This window comes from Fusarium tjaetaba, assembly GCF_013396195.1.
Source record: "Fusarium tjaetaba strain NRRL 66243 chromosome Unknown NRRL66243_c0000240, whole genome shotgun sequence".
NCBI lineage: Eukaryota > Fungi > Ascomycota > Sordariomycetes > Hypocreales > Nectriaceae > Fusarium > Fusarium tjaetaba.
In genome coordinates, this window is record NW_023501436.1 from 1 (window position 1) to 13341 (window position 13341).

At 49.4% G+C, this 13341-nt stretch overlaps 6 protein-coding genes across 6 annotated transcripts; 3 read left to right on the forward strand and 3 right to left on the reverse strand.

The window, feature by feature from the left end:
• Positions 1-63: 63 nt before the first annotated feature.
• Positions 64-624, forward strand: FTJAE_10389 (chorismate mutase type II; the record flags this gene model as incomplete). Its single annotated transcript, XM_037343225.1, has 1 exon — positions 64-624. The coding sequence occupies one exon, from the start codon at positions 64-66 to the stop codon at positions 622-624; it is 561 nt and encodes a 186-aa protein (XP_037202495.1).
• Positions 625-1756: 1132 nt separating this feature from the next.
• On the forward strand, positions 1757-3757 carry FTJAE_10390 (uncharacterized protein; the record flags this gene model as incomplete). Its single annotated transcript, XM_037343227.1, has 1 exon — positions 1757-3757. The coding sequence occupies one exon, from the start codon at positions 1757-1759 to the stop codon at positions 3755-3757; it is 2001 nt and encodes a 666-aa protein (XP_037202496.1).
• A 399-nt stretch (positions 3758-4156) lies between these two features.
• Positions 4157-6187, reverse strand: FTJAE_10391 (calcium-related spray; the record flags this gene model as incomplete). The annotated part of the gene is made up of 1 exon (XM_037343228.1): positions 4157-6187. One exon carries the CDS (start codon positions 6185-6187, stop codon positions 4157-4159), a length of 2031 nt encoding a protein of 676 aa, XP_037202497.1.
• Positions 6188-7831: 1644 nt separating this feature from the next.
• Positions 7832-9317, forward strand: FTJAE_10392 (phosphoethanolamine n-methyltransferase 3; the record flags this gene model as incomplete). The annotated part of the gene is made up of 8 exons (XM_037343229.1): positions 7832-8001; positions 8051-8188; positions 8247-8313; positions 8373-8400; positions 8454-8466; positions 8516-8930; positions 9013-9097; positions 9157-9317. 8 exons carry the CDS (start codon positions 7832-7834, stop codon positions 9315-9317), a joined length of 1077 nt encoding a protein of 358 aa, XP_037202498.1.
• A 269-nt stretch (positions 9318-9586) lies between these two features.
• On the reverse strand, positions 9587-10798 carry FTJAE_10393 (CVNH domain protein; the record flags this gene model as incomplete). Its single annotated transcript, XM_037343230.1, has 1 exon — positions 9587-10798. The coding sequence occupies one exon, from the start codon at positions 10796-10798 to the stop codon at positions 9587-9589; it is 1212 nt and encodes a 403-aa protein (XP_037202499.1).
• Positions 10799-11844: 1046 nt separating this feature from the next.
• FTJAE_10394 (uncharacterized protein) lies at positions 11845-13234 on the reverse strand (the record flags this gene model as incomplete). Its single annotated transcript, XM_037343231.1, has 2 exons — positions 11845-12979; positions 13032-13234. The coding sequence occupies 2 exons, from the start codon at positions 13232-13234 to the stop codon at positions 11845-11847; spliced, it is 1338 nt and encodes a 445-aa protein (XP_037202500.1).
• Between the last annotated feature and the right edge of the window lie 107 nt (positions 13235-13341).

Sequence of the window (13341 nt, forward strand, 5' to 3'; positions counted from 1 at the left end):
CATATAACCTATCTTCATATTTACTTCCTTTCTTCTCTTTATATCTCAACTTAAACATCGACCATGCACTCAACATCCCCTTTACACATTGGCCTCGCGCTCTGGATAGCTGCAGCAACAGGCTCCTGCCACCCATCCTCTGCGAAACTCACAAGATGCATTGAGAAGCCATCCATCAACGCCACCGCGGATAATTACCCGGGCTCTGCTTCATCAGTTCACAGCACAACATATCCATACAATGTCACCTGCCTCAATGATGTTCCCGTTGCAGCATCAGCCTGCAAGTCCACTGATCCCGACGAAGCTCTCGCATGTGCGCGCAAATTCATCCATGCCATCGACGAGCAGATCAGCTTTCTGTACGCGCGACGTCTTGGCTACGCTGCAGTCGCAGGAGTAGCCAAGTTCAACAACGGCACGGCTTTGAACGACCCCTCCAGGAATCAGGCCGTTGCTGCCGGAATGGCTGCCAGGGTTCTCAAGTACGGAGGCAGCGAGGAGACTGGCAAAATTATGGGTGGTGAAGGATGTCAGATCTATGCTAGTCTCGAGTATGAGGCTCAGCAGATTCAGAAATGTGGTGGAAAGCTGAACGAGACCTTCGAAAGGGTCTGCAAGTGAGCATCTTCAACATGGGTGCAAACGAGGACGATGTGAGATAGTCTGAGGAACCATCTGGGTGAAGCTGTCAATATGGAAAATAGGGTTGATACGGATGTTAGTGCGAATCTACCTGAGTCTATAAAATTCTCATCATACGAGCCCCTACGGCGGTCAGGCCAATTCAGCAATCGCTCAAACTTTGAGATAATTCTAAATGACCGTTTTCAGGAAGGTGATTTAGCAATGACATCTTTGTAATCTCCTATGTTACAATCGCTTGTTTCAGTAAACTTTAATAAAGTGTCATCGGCAATTATGTACCGTAGTCTGGAGTCTAAACAAATTTCGTGGCCTTATGGTGTCGGCACGTTAACTGGCACTTTCCCGTATGTAACTTTGTTCCTACACCTGTGGAACATTTCTCAAATACTATGAGCACTCATTATCGTTCATTACGAGCTGGCTCTATGGAAGTCGTGGAGGCTATACCGGCAGTTGTCGATGTCGGGGCAGGGCGCTATGCTAAATCGGAATCTAGCGCATTTCCAGGTTCCTTCATCGGAGATTCCCCGTTCCAGTGGTCATAAAAGCGGGATATACCGGCCGCGACCAGCGAAACGAGGAGACCACCAACACAGTCAATGCTGTCGCTAAAAACAATGCCTGTGAATAGCCTCATGTAATAAGGCCATGCTGCGTATATGTCCACCATTGGCGCCTTCAATGAGACACTTGTCTTGCACCGTGTAAACCGGGCTGCCGAAACTTACTCCCAGCATCAGGGAGTTACTACGGTGAGCATACATGCTTTGTAATAGTCTATACGAGGTAAAATCAATCCAAGGAGAACAAGATTTTAAAGTTGATTTCAAGGTTCCAAGAAACGGTGATGTTTATTTTAAGCATGCCATCCACTTTTATCGTCGCGGTATTCAAGGGAGCCTCACTCTCCCTTCAAGGCTGAGACATTGAGGTTCTCCAAGGCAGACATGCCAGACACCATCCCTTTAAGGGAGGATACTGAGCCAAGGGATGTCTTGGCCATGATGACAGATCGAAGGTAATTCTTCAGCAACTGGCAATCTCCCCATGACTTTTCGGTCCTGTGATCATCCTGTCCTTACTCGTGCTTAACCAACATCTGCCCTCCATGTCTTTGAGCACGATATCACACACTCATTTGAACCATGACGATACTAAATCGCTGTCGCTATCAAGCCGACATGGCCATTCCCAAGGCCGTAGCATGGATGTTACGGCGTCGACTCTGCACAGAACCAGTCCTCTCGATCTAGATTTCGCCAAGATTCGACCACTCATTAAATCGGGAGCGTACCTTGAACCGATCGACACAAATGTTCGCACCTCGAGCGACACTCAGGCCGTCTCTCCGACTACACCAAATGATCCCTCAACGTTGAGATTCTCGTCCAACGCTGGCATCATTGAGCACTATTCACAGTCTTGGAATACTCAACACAACCAAGACGATCGAGCAGAGCACGACTTCTCCGAGTTCGAGCAACTCATCGGCCCCACAGCCGGCCATGCTCCCCGGTGGCCATTCATCAATGACGATAGCCTAAATACACCAGTTTCCCCAGATACAGAGCCCTTATTCCTATCCTCCCGTACTCCAATGACAAGGCCAAGGCCAATATACCAGATCCATGAAGGTCTAGAAGATCTCGCCGATCTATATGTTCCGCTACTAGATTCAGTGCCCGAAACTGGGGAGGTAGAAACACAGCCTCCACGACCTCCACCTACACCCCGAACCGGCCACGGCAAGGTCATGACTGCAGCCGAGTTCGAAGCTCTCCAAAAGCGCAAGGCCCGAGAAGAAGCTGAAAGGCGCTTCTACGGCAGCGAAGAAGAGGATGATGATAAAGTAGACTACGAGTGTATCGACGATACCGAGGCTGTGAATAGACAGAAAGCGCAGCGTAAGAAACAACAGGCGTATCTCGATGGCGGCTATCGACAACAGATGATGAAGAGCACAAATGGGCCTGATCTCCCACCATTGCGCGGTCACTCGCGCATCTCTTCGTCGTGGTCTATGAAGTCATTCAAGACGTTTCAAGGTTTGCGAGAAGGCAACACCCCAAGGCATGACAACGAAGATGAGGATGAGGATGTGCCTTTAGCACTACTGCAGATCCAACGACGGTCAGGCAGTAAAGCTCCATCCATCATCAACTTCGGTCATACGGGGAGAGAATCCATCTCGCAGCTCCTACCTCATGACAACATGAGACAAAACTCACGAACACCAATGCCCGCATTTGCAATGGGCCTTCCGCAAGATATATTCGCAGCGGCACCCCAAACTGCCTGGCCTATGAACAACCAGCAACTCATCCCAGGTGGTTTGGTCGGCGTCATAGCGAGCGAAGAGCGTGCCAAGAAGGCACGCCGTGCCCCCCCAAGTACCGGCTTCCAACCTCTGCCTGACACCAACGAGGCTTTCAACTGGGGTCAGGCAGCGACTCAGCCGGTCGGAATAGCGCATTCTTTTGGCCTACCAGGGACGCAAACGCCGATGGCCTTCTCCAGGCCTCAAACTCCAGTTGCCGTCCCTCAGCTGCCCCCACTTACTTCCAACCAAGAGATGTTCAACTTCTTGCAGGCTCAGACTGAGGTTCTGAGATCCATGGCGACCATGAACCAGAGAAGCACCCAACCTTGGAATGCCTTCTCAGCTCAACAGTCAGTCATGAACATGGGGCCACCCGCTGCCGGGTCGGCGTATGCTCCGTCCCTTTATGCCCCTTCGAACTATACAAAGTCGAATTACGCCCCGTCAAATTACGCAAGATCTGTTTATCAACAGCCCGGGGGATATGCAGCCTCGGTGGCACCATCAGAACGCAACACGGTTGGTCTTCCAAGCCGTTACAGGCCAGTCTCCAAAGCTGTGAACCAAACACTTTCGGTAAAAGCGAGCAAGGACGACACGATCTCTCTCAGTAACTGGAACAACAACAGATCTAATATTCCTCGTACTAGTGTTGCCGTTGAGCAAGACAGCACCGATGATGATGACGATGACGCATTCTGGAGAGCGAAAAGGGACAAAAGAGACAGAAGAAGGGCAAGGTTCATTCAGGAGAATGATTTAGGGATAAAGCCAGAATGGATCAACTAAAAGAAGTAAAGAATGCATACAGAAATAGATGGGCATAATATAGCATGAAGAAAAACATGGAATGGGTGGGGATATCATAATCATGGATAAAATACGGGACTATAGTAACCTGATAGAACTAATGATAATAATTCTGACAAACGCATTGAGGCGTTATATTCCTCGGAGAGAAGCAAGTGAGTCAGAACCTGAGTTTTCATCTTACTAGCATTTATAAATTACTATGCACTCTATCTTATATAGAGCTTCGTTAGGTTAAAGAACGAATACTGAAACTAGATCTTTGCAAAAAAAGTTCGAACACTACGCTCAAGGCGCAGGTAATGATTACAATATAAAACAGTGTAAATTTATCTTATTCCGTCTGACGAAGAATCGTCGTACGTCAATGAGAGCGTTCTACCGCTCTGTTGCTCTGACATCTATTTGTGAGTCTTTATGCGGGCTTCCTGAAGAAAGAGTAGATGTCGAAGTATGCTTGGTCCCGGCATTGGGAAACACAGGCGCCACGAGGTCTGACGAAGACCTCGACACAGGGCGAGAGCGACCTGTTGGGTCTCCGCGGGCTGTGGCTGCCAACGCATCGAGCTGCGTCATAGTATCGATCTGTGTTGAAGACCTAGACTTCATGAACGAAGCTCTATCATCAGCCATAAACTGGTATCGTGCATCTGGATTCTTTCGCCAAAACACGAGGGCACTCGATATGATGATCATGAGTAGCAGGATCAGGGAGAAAGCGGCGTTGGCGACAAAGAGAACGATGCCAGTAACAGAGGGACCCATGCGAGGCATGCCGAGAACATTGGTGAAGATGAAGAGGCATATGGCGTTGAGGAAGTTGAGAACGAAGATGGCAATGTTGAAGGAGTTCGTGCTCTTGTCCATGAAGGGGCGCATGACGCTGGTGGCGATTAGAGCAGCGGCTTCGATGAGAATGAGGGCGACTGCCTGGGTAACGCCGCTCTTCTGGCTCAGAGCAACAAACATGCCCTTGACAAAGATGTAGGCAAGCTGGGGCACGATAAAGTAGTAGCCGGTAGCTCGATATTGGATGTACAAAAATCCCCACTTGTTGAGGATTCGCGAGTTCGAGTATAGAGTCACAACCGGGTTGTTGTGTCTCGCTAGTGTGACGATCTTCAAAGCTGCCGCGGTGAGGGTGAGCAGAACCGTGAAAAAGAAGAAGACAGCGAGGACAACGTGCGCAGCCGAGTCAACCTGCGTGAACTCCCAGAGGCAGAGGATGGTGATGGGAGGGAAGCCCATGAGGGTGAGTCTCAGAAGAATTCCCTTGAGGATGGTGCGCCACTCTGTTCGGAACTCGAGGAAGCGCTCTCGCTTGATCCAAGCCTGCTTTGCACACAGGTCGAGAACGAGCTTGAAGAGAAAGACTAGGATACAGGCGAAGACGGTAAAAATACCGAAGAAGACAATGGCAGTCAGGAAGAGGTTCGTTGTCTCAATATGTGAGCGGAACGCCACTCGCTGGATGCCGTAGACCAAAAATGAGCCGGTTTCGAGTTCGATGTTGCCTCGTTTCGAGAAGGCGAAGTCACGGCGGATCAGAGCTGCAGCACCAGGGATGTTTTCCAAAGACCGTTTCACAACTTGGACGGAAGCAGTAGCGAGATTGTCAAAGAGACGAGCTGGCTTACCCCCTGTAGCGCGATCATACCAGGTGAAGATATCTTGCATCCAGCCCATTCGGATGATACCCATAGACCATTGAAAGTTCTGCGTCCAAGCATCCACGATTGGTGGCATGGTAACGGCGGAAAGTCCGATGATAGCCTGAGCCTGGAAGTAACCAAAGAGTGACAAAGTGTTGGCGGCAAGATGAGCAGCTGCATTGCCGTAGCCGGCTAACGAGATGAGTGCTGAAGAGACGAGACCGATTCCAATGATAATGGCAGTGACCCATTTGACTGAGAGTTGCTCGACGGTTTTACCAGTGGAGAAATCAGCCTCGACGCATGCAATGCTCTCGCCCGTCGAGGTCATGTTGATATATGCGCGCACGGTAGCATCCAGGTCAGGAATGCCATACGCGATACCGGGAATCGCATCCAAGGCATTGCCAATTGGGAAGTTGAACTTGATATCGATATCACCAGGTGTCATAGGACATAGGCTCGACAGGTCGAAGCTAGTTCTGCAAGGATCGACAATCTCGTGAATGAACTGATGGCCGTAGGCTTCGAGTGTAACATCAAAGTTTACATAGCCTTGAATAGATGCCAGAGCATTCACGTTGACGGTGGCCAGTGAGTTGTTTGGTGTGACGACAACGTGAAAGAGACTGGCAGTCAATAGGGAACCTTGCTGACAACTGTTGAGCGATTTTGACTCGAGAACCCTGCCGGCCATTGCGGAGGGAAATTGGGCGAGCCATGAGAACAAGATGAGAGACGCTGTGAATAGCTTCATGATTGCGGTGGATTGATGCGGTCGGTTACCGCTGAGATTGACCTGATAAATAAATGCGCCTGCGTGCTTTGAGTTGGGCTTAATGCTGTTGGACTATATGCGACAGTAAAATGCGACGCTGTGAACCATTGTTGATGTTTCGATGATGCGCGAGCTGACAGAATTTCGGCTGACGCGGGGAAGTCCAAATGGCGTCCAGGTCCGGAAAAGATGAAGCGAGAGTGTCGGACACTGTTGAGCCAAGCTATCCCGAGACTGTCCAAGATGTTTCTGCGATGGAAGCGATTAAGTTAATGGAACTGGTGATGGTTCAAGTTGACAATTGATGGAGAAACAAAGACGAGATGGACTTGACGGGGTTGACATGGGAAATTAGAATTAAGCTAACGAGGGGAAACACGCCAAAAGCGGAGACTTTGCCCCGTCTAGCTCTACAATTGGTGCGTTTCTTGTTCCTCAGCATGTTAAAATTGGACGTCGATACGAGGTCTTTGCCAATCACTGACGCATGCGACATCAGATTATCCCGCATCATGGTATTTCCGACCGAATCCCCTCGTATCTGCTCGACCTTGTTGATTGAAGATGGGTGAGTAATAATGTGAGGAATGTGTCAAATCATGGATTGTATGTAGCATGATACACCACCGCAATAAGCATGTTTTGCACTCATCTTATCCCCGCCGACTCTCCTCCCTTGACTCTCAGGGCATACGTCATGAATACCACATCCGTGCACCTAAAAAATGGTGGGTAGGCTGCCTGGGGCTCTGGATTGTTATAGCAAAGGCCCTAAATGTTGGTGGAAATATAGTGGAGTCAATTGGTGAGAGTGCCCTGAAATGGTGATTCCTAGTACTGCTACTGGTAAAGCTGCACTGTGCTGTTGTTAAAATGCAGCAGATTGGTGGCAGCTTGTCTGCATTGCACTGCACTGCACTGTAACTCCCTACCCTGCGTTGGTTCCCAACAGAGCACCTATTTCCACAAACGATCACCGTAAATAGTGATGTTACTTATGATTATTACTCGGTTCTTTCTTGAAGGTACCTTATTATCCAGTAAGTGAGCATAAAGTAACTACGTTGACCTAGACGTTGTTGTGATGTGAATTGAGTTCATAACGCTGATTGGGATAATTCAGGAGCAGTTACTCAAACGACTTCATAACTGAACAACGCCATTGGGAAACATCTTACGGGCTTCGAAAGCACCATGGATTATTTCGTTCTAAAAATGACGGATCATGGAGCTTTGCCGTATGAATACGCATTCTGCTATATAACATCTCAAATCAGGGTCTTCCTCCGGGTTTGGTCGCGGTCTTGACACGACACCTTTTGCCAAAATAGCCCCGGACTGCATGGAAAATAGGGCATTTATCCCAAAACAGTTTCCTGATCTAGAACAGCACTCTATGCGAACTGCCTGATTGAGCTATCGGATGCTTTACGCGATATCCCTGAACGATAGGCCCAATCAACGACTGGTATCAAACCTCGGCGCATAAACTCAGCATCTGTACAACCAACAACCAGTAGTTATGGCGTGTTCCCTACAAAGTGGTTGAACTTCTCCTCACTTCGTTTCTCCCCCATCCGAAAAGTTTACTGGCTGTAGTGCTGCGCCAATCATCACAGTACCATGTCCTCTCATCCGGCTCCCGCAGCAGTCTCATCATCTGAGCAGACTCCTCAGACATCGCTGTCAGTTGCAGATGCAAATACCCCAGAACAACCACTTGAGCCGGCTGCTCCCCACCAACCTGAACAAGAACCAGTGATCGACGATGATTCTGCCTTGAGCGCTGGAGTGTATGGCCTCTTCGGAGGAATGACTTTGAACCATAGCTGACATCAGCAGCGACTCATCGACGGCTTCTGTTGCTTCAAGTATCTTGGAATATCGAAAGTTCAAGGGAAGGTCATATCATTCTACCTACCATGACAGTAGCTATCCGATTCCCACTGACGAGCAAACTCTTGAGAACTTTGATCTGATGTGAGCGAACATTGCCTGGCACCACGTCTGGCACAGAGCAGATACTGATTGGATCTAGGCACCACTTCTTGACGCTGCTCACTGACGATAAGCTGTATCTGGCACCTGTAAAGGACGATGTTCAGGTATGAGAGATAACATACGACAATGAAGCTTTACATGGCTGACATTTCCCGTGACACAGAAAGTACTTGATGTTGGAACGGGAACAGGTAGGTCATGGCGAGCCAACACTGGAAATACAAGATGCTAATCGGCTTCTTAGGGATTTGGGCGATGTATGTACCGTTGATCTCCCGTGTTATCCCTACTAACTGAACTTACCAGAGACTATGCTGATGAGCACCCCAATACCGCTGTCATCGGTACCGATTTATCCGCCGTACAGCCAGACTGGGTGCCCCCTAATCTCAAGTTCGAGATCGATGACTGCACTAAGCCCTGGACTTGGGACGCAAATACCTTTGACTTTGTGCATATGCGTTACTTGTTTGGTGCTATCAGAGACTGGACCGCCCTCTTCAAAGAGGCATACAATGCAGTCAAGCCAGGAGGTTGGGTCGAGTCCTGCGAGTCCGAGCCTATGACACATAGCGACGATGGAACCGTAACAGATGATGGATCAACCGCGCTGGGAGGAACATGGGATAAGATGTTTATTGAGGGAGGCAAAGCAACAGGATGCTCTTTATCTGTCCTCACGGAAGATCTCCAGATGAAGGGTATGAAAGAAGCTGGCTTCGTGGATATCCAGGAAACTTTCTACAAGGCAAGTGAAGAGTCCCATAATATCCTGCACATACTAACTTCTCTCACCTCAACAGATACCATTCGGCTCATGGCCCAAAGACCCTAAGATGGCGGAGATCGGCCAGTACGCGAAGCTCAGTCTGGAATCTGACCTTGTTGGTAAGGCTTCGATCAGATGAAATGGAAATGACCAGCAAGAGAACTGACGTATACCTCAGGATATTCGCAAATGATTTGGCATGAAGTTCTGAAGTGGCCAGCTGACGAGTATCAGATTTTCCTGATGCAGGTACGAAAGGATCTTCGGAACAAGAAGCTTCACCCTTACTTCAAAGTTCGCTTTGTCTGGGGCCGGAAACCTGAGGCCGAACATAAGTGAAAGTCTCAGAATCATCTGGAGTGGGCGTTGATTTTGGAGAGCAAGTGGTATCGCACGTGGTGATAAACATTAGGCTATCAGGGCAAGGAAACTTTGCGTCTTCTTGCTCCCCGAGGGCTATTTAGACCAGAAAGCCGACTACAGGGCTTTACAGATTACACTCTCACATTTTCCTGGCACTGAAAAATCTTATCATGTTAGGGGAAGAAACAATCTTTTCTGATATTATGCGCTTTCCAGTGACTATTTTACATGTCTCAGTCTCTAACCTAGACAAGCTCCAAGGTGCCGTTGTAGTTTCTGATTCTCTCATCAAGAATGATCGAGCTAAGCACCCAGTCTCCATCCCGAGACAGCTCACCCTCAAGTCTCTGGCCTCCATCCACAAGACGAACATGTCGTGCAGATGATCCGAAGCCGCCGCCACCATGGCGACCACCGCCAGGGACCTGCAGCGTCTGTCCAGGATAGATCAGATCAGGGTTGTTGATGCCATTATGTCGAGCAATCTCCTCAAAGGAGCAGTTAAATCGAGCAGCGATGCCTCGAAGGGTGTCGCCTTGCTGGACTGTGACGGAAGAGGAGCCACCATGATGGCCACCTGCGGACCAACGGAAGCTTCCTCTGTCGTTTTCGAGGACCTTGTCGAGGGAAATGGATGTGTGTTGGTAGTCTCCATCCTCGCGCTTGCAGGAAGCGTGTAGAACGTAGTCGCCGTGAGCATCGAGTCTGATATCTCGAGACGAGGCGGTGAAGTTACCGGCGTAGTGACCACCACGACGTCGGTTAGAGCCACGAGAGGAGCTTCGGCTTCGGCTTCGACTTCGGCGGCGATGATGGTGAGACTCATAACGATCGGCATCACGGCGCTCCTTTCGTCTCCTCTCCTCCTCTTCCTCGCGTCTCTTCTCTTCCTCCTTTCGGCGCTTCTCCTCTTCCTTCTTCTCATCTCTCTCATCCTTCCAGTCTCCAGCGGCGTCTTGTAGCTTGTGACCGCCAAACGCACCAGCCAAAGCTCCGACGATGGTGCTGGTCTTGCTATGTCCGGTGACTCCGCCCATCTTGTGACCACCGAAAGCTCCAGCTGCACCGCCTGCAAGGGCTCCCATTACGCCACGCTCACCATCGGGACCATCGCCGCCGTCAAACTGGCCTTGAGGTCCTTGGTTGTATGCAGGAGGGCCCTGCTGGTATTGTCCGGGTCCAGACTGTCCACCAGGAGGATACTGAGAGGACTGAGCGGACTCTGAGTAGTATGATTGTGAAAGACCCGGGCGGTCTTGCTGATAACCTCCTTGTTGAGGACCACCCTGTTGGTAGCCTCCCTGTTGTTGACCGTACTGCTGAGGACCGCCTTGTTGATAGCCGCCTTGATCATTGCGACGTTGGTCGTCACCGCCATATCCGCCCTGGCCCGCGCCATCCTGGTTATACCCAGGGTTCTGCTGCTGGAAGTTGACGTTGTGGCCGTAGTAAGTCATTTTGATTGAAGATATTTTGAATACCAAGAAGCGGATTCTGCTTCATCTGTCGGGAAGCAGCTTATATATGCTAACTACCGAGGCGGAGGCAAAGATGGTCTTCCCAGCCACAGTTGACGTCTCCATCAACCCTTCTGACCAAACCCAATCGGAGAGCCTGAGACTGGGAAATGTGGATTATCATGAGCACAGCCTCAGAAGATTGAGTGATGCCACGTATTGTCTGCGGAGGCTTGAGCGACGCTTGGCCCTCTCTTCTCTGGTCATTGCTGTCTTGGCGTTTGGACTACCGTTGACGGTTGCGAATGAAGATGCAGGGATTGGTATTTTTAGAACAGGAGCGTCGTCATGTCCATGGAACACTGCATATGGAGTGTTGCCACCAACTGTCAGAATCCCCAACTGAAGAATTTATTGGTTTGCAACGAGCCTCTAACTTGTGAGTTTTGGTTTCAGATGCAGACGCTGTGTATGTATCAAGCTTGTTTGTTGTTGGTGTTTGGTGTCTTCTAACATGCGCCAAGCCCCCAAGCGGCTAAGGCGGCAAATTGCCCAGCATCGGTCCTGTCCGTGCTTCCATGGGGCATCTTGCGGTCTGGTAAGGCATTTTCCAACGAAGGACAACACTGTCGCTAAAGGTGATCATGTATCTGCGTGCCAAGAGAGATATTAACACATACTGTAAATCACTATGTGACAAGGCCTCTCCACCACAAAGCTTGACTTCTAGTCCCGACTAGTTGTGCTCCGCTTCGACAAGGAGAATCGGGCCCACTGGACATTCGTAAGTTTTAAGGTTTCGCATGATAAGAGCGTACTAGAAAAGCAGAAATACTCTTCGCAACTGACCGGTACGGTATGAGGGCGCCATCATACACCCGAATGCCTTGACCTACAATTTAGCTGTATGTTAGGATATGAAGGGCACTTAGCAGAAACAATGGCCAACAAGGTAGAAGTAAGCTGCAACTGAAACTCCGATATCGATAGAGTTCGTATATGGTATTTCTCTTCTGAGAAGGGGTATCCTAAACTAGCTAATCATTCTAAACCGTCATCATACGAAATACCATCCTCTTTCCCAACCACATGATAGTAAAGAGGAAGCTAAAGAGACAAGAGGCAATACCAAGAACCCATGCGCCTTCTATAGCATAATTGGAGTGCCACTGCTTCGTAGTTGCACTGACTATATCATCAGCGTTGATCAAGTCAACTCCCTCGTGATTGAGTGTCCTCCAAACGTAGTTTCTTCGGGATACAGGCCAGCCTGGTAGCTCCCAGTATCTCGACTTCAGGTTCAACTTCTTTGCAAGTTGAATCTGACTTGCGAGCTTCTTATGTTGTGAATTGCTGAAGTACGGGATGACAGTTCCGATAGCTCTGAACAGAGATACAGAAGCTGTGTAAAACTCATTCTCTTCCACTTCGCGACAAAGCGCGTCGTTTCTCTCGCAGAATCCTGGATGGGATAGAAGATCCAATGAGGCGTCGAGAAATACGTCGTGGTATTGTCGCCACTTTTGTAGATCGGATCCGATATTCACATCCCGCCTCTTGCCAATATTGCCGGTTCCGACGACAGTCAGCGGGCCGTAATGAAATGTCTGGTCTGCCGGCGTTGATCCATTATTTTGGTGATATGAAAGATATCCCTTCTGCCTCAAAGGTTCCAAGTGCTTCAGCACTACCGGCCAGGTCTTCTCTGATTCGTTCTTGACATCGATGAATAGAATTAGTGTCTTGTTTGGATGGCTAGCAAAAACACCAGAACGGTATCCCTGGCCCTCAAGTTCACCCGGCAATTGTGGGGAGTTAAAGGAGTCGAGTATTGCCAGCAATGGCTCAATGTAGAGAGAGTTTAGGGTCCTCTCTGGTGTGAGATTCCACCAGTGATGGCCGACCAGGAGGTCTTCACCATTCTTGCTGAGCCAAACGTCGGCCTCAACACTCGCACAGCCAACAGATAAAGCAGAGAATAATGGCCGTGGCCTCAAGTAGTCGTTGTGAGAATGGACCATAACTGGAGTAACTTGAGGTGACAGGACTTCAACCCATCTCTTGGCACTCTCTATAGTATCGCCGTACTTCTCGATAGGGTCGGCCAGGGCAAAGCCAGAAGTTTCAAAGGTGTGGACAGCATAGCGCTCGATAACAAACGTCATCAAGAAGAATGCGATTCTGGTCAAGATGTCAGCCCATACATGCGACGGACAGTTAAGTCAGAACTGACAGGATTAGACATGCTCCAGCAAAAGCCGCGAGAAACCGACCTAGCCATTTCCTGCGGCTTCTTATACCTAGCCTTCTTCGCAAAGAACAGCATGCTGGGTAGGACTGCAGGTCATCTTCATTCGTCGGGCTGGAAGGCCGAAGAGGTCGATACTCGATATCGTCCTTGTCAGTCTGGCTACAAAAGTAGCTCGAGAGATTCATGATTCCTGCAATTGGGGCAAAGAAACACGGACAGCACAGACGCTTGCTATGACTGTAACATTCTCGGCCAGACGAGGACGCATCTTAATGTATAAGAATTAACGAGA